Raw genomic sequence first — 12,196 nt, forward strand, 5'->3', positions numbered from 1 at the left:
TAGTGCAAAAAATGGAGGCTTTATATGGAAATTTACAATAGGTGGGTTATTCTTATTCTTCAAGACTGCATAGAAAAACAATTAGCATTACCCCTAGAGAAATGGATTGTAACAGGCTTGGAAATGGACAGTGGTTCAGAGCTTGCTATATTAAAACACATTTTGTCTCAATTAAAGCAGTGGAAGTTATATGTGTACATGATTATTTTTATAAGGTTCATGAATTTCTGTGCATATCTATTACATTTTTTTAAATGTTAATGACATAAGAAAGCTTCTAGTCTGTATAAAGAATTCCACATTGCAAAATGGTTGAGCTTGTGCCTTTGGTTCTCAAATAACATAATGCAGTTTGTGTTGCTTTTAATTGCAGAGCTTCTACAGTATGTGCAAGACTGTGAAAAATTAAAATTACTCATTGAAGCAGATGTCTTTTTACTGTTAGCACTAATGTTCCACAGTTAAGATGTATGGTCTTCATATAATTTAAGTTTAGCAAATGAAGCAAAATTAAAGTTAATTAAAGCATTGCCCAGAAGACATATTTTCAGAATTATTTTTTCTATACCTTTTATCACTTGTCCCCCAATCCTTAAACAAATTAGTGATGCTCTATAGGTTTTCTTTCTGTGATTATGTATAATTTAGGTTATCATCTCATCACATTTATAGATGTTATTTGAATTAACTGTACAACATTTTGCCAGAATTTACAATATCTAGTGGTAAAAAAACTTTTTTTTTAAACTGTTACAATTCTACACATTGATTGAGGTAATTTCTGCTCATATGGACCTTATGAGTTTATATCTTTTCAGAAAAGTCTTTTCTTCTTTTGTGAAGTAAGAAAATTCTTAATTAGAAAAGCAGGTAAATTCATAGCTTCATTCAACAATGTTGAAAAAAAATAATCCTCCTACCTGAAACACTTTTTTGCCCTAAAGATCTGTAATACTTTAGGTGTTAACACAGCAGTAATATTTAACTTACTCTGAGAAACATCTATAATTAACCTGTGATTCTGTCCACTATACATCCCTTGTTGAGTATGTACTATATGAATGTTTGCACACAGCTGGTTGCATATCTTAAAATGTCAGTTTCTTATTCTTATTTCTTATTTCAAGTTTCTTATTTTCTCTCATGTATCTAGTGACTACCCACCAAAACATTCTTGTTTGTATGAGCAAAGAGGTTATTGGAATAAAGCGCTATGCTGTTACTGATCAAATAAAAAAATGGAAATGAACAGAAAGACAGTCCCGGTTGGGGCAGCATCTGACTGGATGCCAGTGGCCTGTCTTTTTGTGTATCCTAGTGCAGTCACAGCTGTGGTGTCCATCTTTCTGCTGAGTTGAGGAATGAGAAGGGGGGGAGGTTAGGAATTTAAGAGGGACTTCTCTCACACCACCCTGCCAAAACGCTTCATGCTGGGTACTTATTTATTTCACTTTACCCTTTACGAGAGTATCATAGTCCTGGAGCACAGTACACAGTGTTTTTAATTAGAGGCCTGCAGAGGTTCTTGGAGATAGGCTCCTAGCTCATTCTGTCTCCCCACTTTCAACATACTGTTAACGGAAACAGATCTTCATATGATGTCTTTGGTCTTCAGGTTTTTAGGTACTAAATTCCAGCTTTTTTTCACTCTGCTCACACCTCTTCTTCGGAAGCAAACTTTTCTCCCTGCTGTGGTTCAAGGTTCTTTTGACTTAAATTATTTTTTAAGAATTCAATTTATTTTTAATGAATTACTCTTCACTTTGTTCTTTGGAAAGCAGCAACATTTTCTGGAGATTCAAACAAATTTATTGTTTGATTATGTTTGTGAACAGTAATGAATCAATTAATCAATGAAAATCTATTGTCAGGTTGTCAAGATAATTACATTTGTCTGGTTTATTAATGCTATAAATGTGGTCTGAGAGATTTAGGTTAGCACAGTTGAGAAGAATTGAGGAATAGAGTGGGCCAACATGCAATCAACAGCACTAGAGTTCAATTTCCTCCCTCACCACCTTTAAGGTGTTGAGCATTGTGCAATGTAAGCATCTCGAACAATCCTTCTGGGTTATGGTCATACTGGACCCATTTCAAACATGAACTGTTTGTACACATCTATCTGTAAAGAAACCAGGTTCACTCAGACAAAGGACAAGAAATGTCTCTTTCTTTGATCCACTGTCAGGACAGAGTTTGTTTCAGTTCAAAACCACATTTCCAAGGCTGCCCAGTACATTTGGACTTAGTTGAGATGTATCATGGTATCTAGAAAGATGACAGGTAGAACTTGTCCTATTTATTCCTACAGTTTTTAAATAAACTGTATGTATATTATGGCTATAAATACAGATGATATAGATAATTCAGATATCCACAATTACATCAGATTTTTGTCTTTAGAGAGTAATGAAACAGAGTTTCTGTGCATTTTGTATCATTGATGCATTTAATCCCTAAAAGACCCATGGGCAAAATGCTTACTTCCAAATCAGTGTTTACAACTTGTTGTTCACATTATCATTTGATTGTTTGACTTGCCAAGCAAAAAGCAAAGACCACCTGTTATGGTTAATCCTGTATGCTTTGTTGCCTAAGTGGCCTTTGTTGTTCACACTTTATACCAAACATATTGAGTCAAAACAAGCAAGGATCAAACCCTCCAAGAATGCCAGTGTAAGCATAAGCCACAGATTATACCACAGGAGGCAGAGCATGATGCCCAGATAGCTCTAACTGTGTCTAATACCATGCGCTTTGTTTTAGTATGTCTAGAGTGGAAATTGCATGCCAGTTTTGAATCAGAGATTTTTGTATTCTGCAGCTGTGTAGTCTTCAGCCCTTCCCCCAGACCAGTCGAGTTTTTGGTAGTGGGGGCGTCCTTGGATTATGTGAAGATCAGAAGAAGTTTTAGACTGACACAGCAAGCTTTCCAGCAGGTGGTAGTCTAAAGAGAAGAAGTAGTGCTGCTGCATCTGAGGAAAGTCAACAGAAAGTTTAGCACAACTGGTTAGAACAACAGAAACTTAAGAAAAAAACACAAGTACACGTTTATTACAAGTCTGATTTGCTGTTCTTTTTTTACAAAAGGATAATTGATGTTGTTGAACTTTTTTACATACAAAGTTTTACTTTTTACTGTTAATTGTCAAAACAGTGTATAACAAAGCAGTGATTTTCAACTGTAGTACATTAATTCTTTTATTATAGAGATGTTCTGGATTCTGTAAATCCTTTTTAGTGCATTTAAAAAAAATACTAAAAATTCACAGCATGTCACGCAGAGTCAAACTAATCAAGTAGCTCACTTTATCTCAGAAGACATCCTATTTCTTCCATATCACATTTTTCTTCTTTGACCTGTTCCCAGGAGTATGTCTGCTTCTCTTCCAAACTCCCCATAAAACAGCTTTGGTCCCAGTGGATTGATTTGACTCTTCAGTGTGTCTGTTTCTGATGTTTCCCATCCCCCAGAATCCTAAATCCACCCTTGTCACTTTTATGTGAACTGTGAAATGTTTAGACAAATGTATGTCTCCTCTCTCCTCGTTGTTATTTCCCATAATTTAAAGACAGATGAAGCACAGCTGCCAGTTGACAGGGACATAGTCTGAGGACCCAGGTGAAGAAACAAATGTAGCTCTGACCTCTTCTTAAGCCAGTGGCATGGCACTATTCATTTATGTGCAGAACAATGCTTGGATTCACCAAAAGTTTACTATGTTGACATTATATCAATTTCCCTTCGGGATCAATAAAGTCTTATCTATCTATAACGTTTGCATAAAAAATAATGCTAATTTTTAAAATTATATTCACGATTTAGATGAATATCTGAGGCGAGTGTTATTATGGTGCATTCCTGGAAAGGTTTTTGAGTGTTTCATTTAGGAAGTCTTGGTTTACCTGTGACTTGTTTCTAAGCAGTTATTTGCCAGGCTGGAGCTTCAATAATAAAGCTATTTTGGAGATAAAGATCCTGTATATTTAGATCAACACATTTTTGTTTTTTTTATCACTGCATTTTAAAATCATAATTGTTTTTGCAGGAGGGAAGGCATTTAAATGCATGAATTAGGCAGCTAGATTATTACTGTATAAAAACCTGACAGATTACAAACTTAAGCAGGCACACACAGATGCTCTGTAAATTACATCTTCCTTTTTATGTGGTTCAGGTGCATGTTTATTGCAGTGTTGCTCTTTATTTCCATTCAGTTTTATGTTTTTAATTCAGTTGTGCATCCTATTTAAGATTTAAATAACGTTTGTTTTAAACAGGACCCAGCATGATCCCTTCTGGAAAATGTAAAAACAGAGAGTTTTGTTTGCTACACTGTACGAATGTGGGAATCTAGGGGAACTACAGTACACTGGGGCTTTAGACACTCGCTGCCATCTTCACAGTCACTCTGAGCTGACTGCCACACAGAGACTGCTGTATATCTGTGGAGGGGTGAACTGTAGCTGATTGTTCGCAGATTTACTCAGGAGCCAGCCTGCAAAATGAGTGTGTTTCATTGCCATATGAGAAACACACATTGTGGTTTCTCTATTTAAAAGCAGGTGTCCATTCACAGGAATTAAAGCCACCTGTTCATCTGAGGTCAGTCAAGCCTAAACCACAAGAGACATTTAGTGTGCCTTGCAAATCTTTATTTAGACCCTAGCACAGATTTCACATTTTGTTGCTTTAAACTTTGCAGACATTATACTGAATTAGCAATTAATTATTAATTAGATACACAGCCTACTCCACACATTCAAGGCAAAAAACAAAAAGAAAAAAGTTTATATTAAAAACATGGATAAGTCATAATTTAATAAATATTCAAACTATTTGCTGCAACAAAACCAAATTAATTTATGTGCAAAAATGTATCTTAACGAGTCGCTCAATTAATAGAGTAGCCTATGTCTATGTACAATAATATTGGTTCTCATTATTTTAGAATAAAAATGCCTGTCTCTGTGGGGTTCAGTGCTTAGGAAGTGAATCTCAAGCAAAGACTCAACCATGAAGACTAAAGAACTCTCAAAACAAGTCGGGGATAAAGTCAATGAAAAGCACAGATCAGAATTAGGGTACAGAATAATATTCGTCAGAGCACAATTTATTCAATATCATGAAATGGAAGATGCATTTCACCTCATAGACATTAGATCAAGCCTTCAAAGTGAGCAGCCAGGCAAGAAGGACTCTGGTGAGGGATTCTATTATGATCCAAGAACAACTTTGGAAAAGCTACAGAGTTCAATGACTGAAATCAAAGAAAATATGCAGGAATCAAAGCTGGCCTGTATAGCAGAGAGGTGGAAAGAAAGCAATTAGTGAAAAAAATCTCATATCCTGTACAAAGTTTGCAACAAAGCATTTAAGGGTTACTGCAAATTTTGATTTGTGGTCAGGTGACACAATCTAAACATTTTGATCTCAATACAAAATGTTACATCTAGTGCAGACAAGACAGTGCATCACTCAGTCAACACTATCCCTACTTTTAAGCATGGTGGACACAGCATTATGTTATGAGGTTGCTCATAAGCAGGAACAGACATGTTTGCCAAGACTTAGGGGAAAATTGAAGGAGCAAAGTACAGTATAGGTACATCTTAGAAGAAAACCTGCTGCTTTCTGATAAAGACTTAAAACTGGGACAAAAAATCGCCTTTCAGTATAAGAATGACCAAAAACACAAAAAGAACAAAGCTAAAGGTATACCATGGCTAAAGAACAAGAAAGTAAATGTCCCTGAGTTGCTTGAAGTCCTGAATTGTATCCCATTGAGAATATGTGGAGATTATTGAAAACTCTATCTAAAGGTGGAGCATATTCAGAGAAGTTAAGAAAATCGGCCAGGATAAATGGGCAAAAAGTGCATCAAGACTGTTTGCATATTTGTGAGATATTTACCCAAAAATGTTTGTGGCTGTCACTGCTGCCAAAGTGCTTTCAACATATGCTGTATTTAGGTCACAGGTCTGAATACTTATACCATCAACATATTTTAGTTTTTTCTCTTTAGTTTTTGCTGACATTTCCATCCATCCATTTTGTAACCATTTTATCCAGTTCAGGATCACAAGTGAGCAGGTGTCTATTCCAGCAAGTAATGGGGCAAGGCAAGGTACACCCTGGATGGGATGCCAGTCCATTGCTGGGCACACAGAGACACAGACACATTGGTCCTCACACAAGGGCCAATTTTCTTACCAAAGTCAATTAACTTATCAGTATGTGTTAGGATGGTGGGAGGAAATGAAAGTCCTTGCAGGAAACCTAGGAAACATGGGGAGAACATACAAACTCCACACAGATAGCACCCCAAGTCTGGAATTGAGCCCAGGGCACCAACATAGCTCAGCTAAATTTCTAGTCTTCAGTTAGTGCATTCATGTTTTGAATACATTTTAATTTAATTTACAGGTTTAAAAAATCTGTATATATGTAATTTTATGTAAAGACAGGACTAAAAAGGAAAGCATCGTATATACATAAAGTATGTATAGTGTACATAAATAATTAGAAAGGTAGTGTGATTTGTTAATGATGAAAGTTAACCTTCAAGGGAAAAAAAAACTAAGGGACGTTTTTTATACTTAGTTTAGGCAGATTAGTATACTTTTCATTTACCTGTATTGATTATTGTAAAAAAATCTGTGTCTAGTGAAAATAACAATTTTTCAATTATTCTATTTGAAAAATAAAGTTAAATGTAGTCAAGCAATCCAATTTAAAATTAAATTAGATGCCAATGCCATTTGAATCCAAAAGCTTACCAATGTACTATTTATCATGTTCTCTGTAATACACAGAAGCAAATGTTGTGTATCAATAAACTAGAAATAATTTATATTATATATAAAGAAAATCAATTTTGGTGAAACTAGGAAGATTTTACATTTTTTTTAATGAAAAAAAAGATACAACCAAACTATCCTGTTAATTGCTAGTCTGTAAGATTTTATAAGTAAAGAAAAAATAAGAAGAGATATCTTGAAAACAAGTGTAATTGTATTTTATTAAAGCAGGAATCTGTAATATACAGTTTACATGAGGAGAGACAGAATGTGTCTACATCAGTGTTATTTTTGTTTTACAAATAGTTTTAGAGGACACACATATTGCCATTTCAAGAGAGGTATTGAGCATTGAGGCCTGTGATTCACTGATAAAATTACCCATTACTTCACCTCACACTTTTGAACAGTCTTAGAAGAATTTGTGCTGGAATAGTTCCAAAGGCAGATGACAATCAAAGCAGCAATATTGATTCACTACAATCAAGAATCATACAGAACAACACAATTGGAAACCATGTCTGAAAAAAAGCAAAAACAACTTATGGGAACAGTGTCTTTGAAACAGCAAAATTAAATGAAATTTAAGATATGTGTACTATGCTTTAAACCGGTTTCTATTTTTTTAAAGAGTTTCAACCAGTAAAATGCAGTTCAGTCAGCAGCCTTGACTGATCATACTGAACCAAGTGTGAAAAGGTGTCAAAGAATACCAGGCAGCTTCTTCAGCTAATACAGTACATTTACTCACAGTAATGGTCTCATGTGAAGTGCGTATTGCTTTAGTTTTATCTACCACAAGGTCATGATGTTAGTATTTGCATGTCCTGAATCATAAATCATCTGTCTGCTACCACTTTTCCCTGTGAGGAGAAGACTCCCGAGTATAAAGACTACCACATCTAATAGACACAACTGAGGAACTTTGTACAAAAGTGATCCTATTTTGTTCTTAGTCCTTCGTTAGTTCTTAGTGCTCCTTTAGATTTGCTATGGAAGGCAGGGACTCTATGGTTGTCTTCAGTGACACGATCCATGTGGCAGTAAAATACGTTTTGATTTATAATAATTAATATTTTATTAAAATTATCATGGCAATTAAAGCATTTGTTGATGGTGGGGGGTGGGGTGGGATATTAACAGATTTCAGATGCTCAGTACAGTTTAAGAAATGAAAAGGGCAGAGGATTTGAATGTTAAGTGGGCTAAACTCAACAGAAATCTAAAATCTATTTGAAAAATTGGCCACGCTTGATTTATTTAGTTTATGACACTTCACTTGCAGAAGTGTACACATTAGTAGGTTGCCTGGGCAATAAGTGTCCCTTTCCTTTGTGTTGTCTGGGGAGTGTGGTGTGATATGCAGGCAGATTGGACAGCGATGTAACTTATACTGTGTAGTACAAGAAAATTCAGGGAATGCCACAAACGTAAGAGACATGAATCACTTTACCGGGGTGACACCACGTCTTGGTCCTGTTACTGATTTGATAGAGTTTGATTGATTTGATTCCATCTGACCGCCCTGTTGTGTATTCTCCCAACTCTAGGATGTACACTCTTACAGCAATAATTTGTTGCATTTATATGGCATTTTTATTCCCAAAGAATGCTATAGTACTTTACATACAGAAAGGTATCCACATCACTCTCCACTGAAGTGCAGCAGCTCCGTTGCATATCATAGTAGGTACAGCGCAGTGTGCAGTTTAGAATAGAGTTGAGAAATGAACAGTGAAATAGTGGGGAATGTGTTGGGTATAACTAAGGCTTTACAAGCTTTGTTTCTTAGAAGAAATGAATTAAGAAACTGATCTTTAACAATTCTCACAGTTATTTCAATTTTTAATGAATCAGTTGATATATAGAATAAAAGAGATGTTACACATCATACACATAACGTATTGTTGCTATTTGACAAAGTGCACTTAATCAGCTGAGATAGTTGTTGGGCAGTCATTTGTGGGTGATGTGCATTTTTGTACCTTCGTTTGTCTGAGGAAAGTGTTTTGTTGAAATATTACAAATTCTTCCTGAATAATCTTTTCTTTATACACAAGTTCACCTTTTTGTTGTTCCTTCTTTCTTTCACACTCAGCCTCATTCCCTGTCCTGTTGTTTCATCCTTGTTTAGTAAATTCTGGAGATGGGATTGACTACAGCCAACAGAAGAGAGAAAACATCGGGGATCTGATCCAGGAGACGCTGGAGGTGTTTGAGCGCTACGGGGGCGAAGACGCCTTCATCAATATCAAATATATGGTCCCCACGTACGAGTCCTGCATGCTGAATTGAGAGGAGGTCAGCACACACTCCCAGAACTCAGCCTCTGACCCTAACACAGCACCACATGCTTTCATTAGACTGAAACTCCCCTTTGTAAATGATTAAATACCTAACAGCATTCTTTATTTCTGTTGTTTGAAATACCTGTTCATATTTCCCAATCCTGTTAAACACCTTTGGAAAGCACATTTTTTTTCTTTTGAAAAAAAGATTAATTATCCTTCATTAAAGCAACATTTTTTTCAATCATTTTGCTATAATTTTTTCAGATTTTTTCTCCTGATAGGTGGAGTGCTGGGTTATTGGAGAAAAACTAGTATTTCTCATGTTGTAATCCACTTCAGGTTCTTGGATAGCATTAGGATACAACTAACTAGGTTTCATTCCGGTGTAAAGATGAAAATATTTTTTAACAGATGTTAAAATAAAGAAAGGGATTGTGTGTTTTAATTATGAAACATTCTACTTAAAGGAGGGCTTTAAATCTGAATTTCATAAGTATGTCTTTTGTAGGCAGTATACAGTAAATAATTTTAGTGCACTAAATGTTTGCAAGATTCTTTATTTGAAATAATGTCCTTTATATAATTAAGCTGTTGTCCTTAGAAAACAGTGTTGTTGTGATATACTTAGTTCTGTACAGTCCCTGTTTCCCTTTAAACGGTTGTGATTTTATCCACCTACAGTACGTAGGGGCATGCCGGACTGGAATGCATCATGCCAACCAAATTTTCTGAATTTTTAACAACAATTAAATTATGCTTCTTAAATCTTTTAATTTCTCTACCAGCTCTGCAATGCCCACTCAAAAGATAGGGCTCAAGAACATTGTTATGTAGCTGTTTGTATCACTGCACTACATGTTTCTAAAGTTTTGAGTGATGACATTTCTTTCAATTTTCATTCAGTTTGTGTAGAACCTTCTGCCCATCCTTTGCATTGTATTAATTTATTAATCTGACAATTCCAATACGGGAACTTCCTCCTAGGGATATTGCATTTCAGCTCATCACACATGGAGTAAGCCAAGTAGGCCTGCTGTCTATCAGCTGTGTAAAAGAGTCTATAGTGTGATGAGTTCATATAGAAGAGGGGGCTTAGTAAAACCAAGTATAGGGGATCTTCCCAAGGAATGACACCAGTGTACTGCAGATGTAGCTGAGAGTTGCCCCAATGCTGTCCCTCTGAACTTTAAGAGTCTCCGGCCTGGGTGGGTGAGGTATCAACAACTCAGCCTCCATATATGAGTGAAGTCTTTGACTGATCCCCCTCACCCCTACCACCAGCACCTACAGTACCAAGAGAGAATTTAATTTTCCTTTTATTTTGCGACATGAAAAGCTGCTACCTTGCAATTTCTACACAATACCTTTGACTCCTCTTATGTACCAGGAGATGTTTAAAATTAAAATTGAAATTTACAAGAAGGTTATTATTGTAGAGGGAGAGCAGAGCAAACAAGCTTGAGTGCCCCATATGTCTTTAAGAAAATTGTAGCTCCCTTAAGTATTGTTTGCTGTATCATGCCTGTGCATGCTCAGAAATGCCCATCGGAATGATGAAAAGCTGCATTCCTGTGTGGTTTCATTTGCTGCTGCAGATATCAGTAACCCACTCTGTTGGATCCTAATCATATTAACCTGGGAAAAAAATGGATATTACTGAATTTGGCTGAGATGTGGGGAACTGTAGGCCTAACATTGGCAAGGGTTAGTTTAGCCACAGATTTCTTCACATAGGGGAGCAAAGAGATTAAAACTAAAGTCTGTTTTAGTCTAGACAGGTCTTTTATTCTGTGAAGACAATAATTAAATGAGCTGTAACCCTGCTTGTTCAGAAGGATGAATAATCCTGGTTCTCCTCAAGGTAATGAAACATTATGAGAAAATGTATAGTAGCTCGATAATAGGTGCGTTTTATTAAATTGAGGATTTTTTTTGTAAGTACATTTATTTTTATCATAAATACTTCAGCATTTGCAGGCATTTTTGCATAGCTTTGGTTGCTGATGTTATTCCTTTACACACACTTTTTTTTACATTTCCCCAGTTTTTGATTTTTATTGTAATCAAGGTCAACCCAAACCCAAGTTAGACATCTCCAAAAAGCCACCTTAGCCTCCTCTTTATAAACTGCAGCAGCTCGGTCTGTTTCTTAATAAGTGAATAATAAGGAATAAGTGAACATCGCCCCATTACGAAACCTTTCAGCAAACCAGCACTTCCTGTCCTTCTCTTGTCCCGAAGCAACTTTGCTTGTGCGCATATGGTGCTAGACCTCCACTTGCTGAGTGTGTGAATCATCAGAAGGCACTGCCTGTTGGAAAAACGTATGGAGAAACAAAACAACTGAATTTGCAGGATTAAAAAAAAAACAGAAAAAAATATAAACAAAGAAACATCTCTCCACTCACACAAAGGTACTTTAGTATACTTACTCCTGCTTTTAAACACTAAAAGTGCAATGTAGCTTTCCCTTTTCCTGATGTTTTAAGCCAGATAATTTAATCCCACAATTCATTAATATTTGTACAGCAAGACAAAAAAAGGAAGAAAATCTTGGCAACAGATAATTTAGTGGGTAGTTCCAGGAAAAGCCCTGGGGCCCATTGGAGACCCTCTGAATCAGGCCAAAATTAAGAGATGGTGGATCAGAATTTCTTAGAAAGAAAAATAAGTAGAACATCTGTGCTGGATACTAGGTCTTCCCTTAGGAATTTCAGGTTTGAGAATATGCCTTCGATTTGCATGGACGAATCACTGCATAATTAGGATTTCTTCGACAAAACAAAACATGTAAAAAGCCGTAGTCTGGTTCTCTCAAGAATGATCAATGCTTATAAACACCTTACATTCAATCTCTTCTTTCATGTTAAGGTTGAAATATATCTTCTGATGTGCTCAGTTAGGTTATATCATTGAAGTTAATCAGCATAAAATGCGATTTATGCTTTTACTTTCAGGATTTGATCAATGCAAATGCACATGGCAAAAGTTACCAAGCTATGAACAAAAGGTCCCCTGAGGCCTGAGATTACCAGCTTGTTTTTGAGCCGCTCAGTTAGAACAATTTAAGAAACAAAAAAGGCAGAACATTTGCATTGCTAATG

The 12,196-nt window shown here is 35.9% G+C and overlaps 1 protein-coding gene across 1 annotated transcript in view; it reads left to right on the forward strand.

Annotated features, from left to right (window-relative positions):
• The window catches only part of pacrg (PARK2 co-regulated), a 106,834-nt gene extending 97,499 nt beyond the window's left edge, over positions 1-9,335 (forward strand). The window contains exon 5 of the mRNA XM_088932424.1: positions 8,936-9,335. Within this exon, the coding sequence (XP_088788550.1) occupies positions 8,936-9,096 (161 nt within the window). The 3' untranslated portion in view covers positions 9,097-9,335. The remainder of the gene's footprint in view (positions 1-8,935) is intronic.
• The last annotated feature ends 2,861 nt before the right edge of the window (positions 9,336-12,196 follow it).

This window comes from Atractosteus spatula, chromosome 14 (genome assembly GCF_055471065.1).
Source record: "Atractosteus spatula isolate fAtrSpa1 chromosome 14, fAtrSpa1.hap1, whole genome shotgun sequence".
Classification (NCBI taxonomy): domain Eukaryota; kingdom Metazoa; phylum Chordata; class Actinopteri; order Semionotiformes; family Lepisosteidae; genus Atractosteus; species Atractosteus spatula.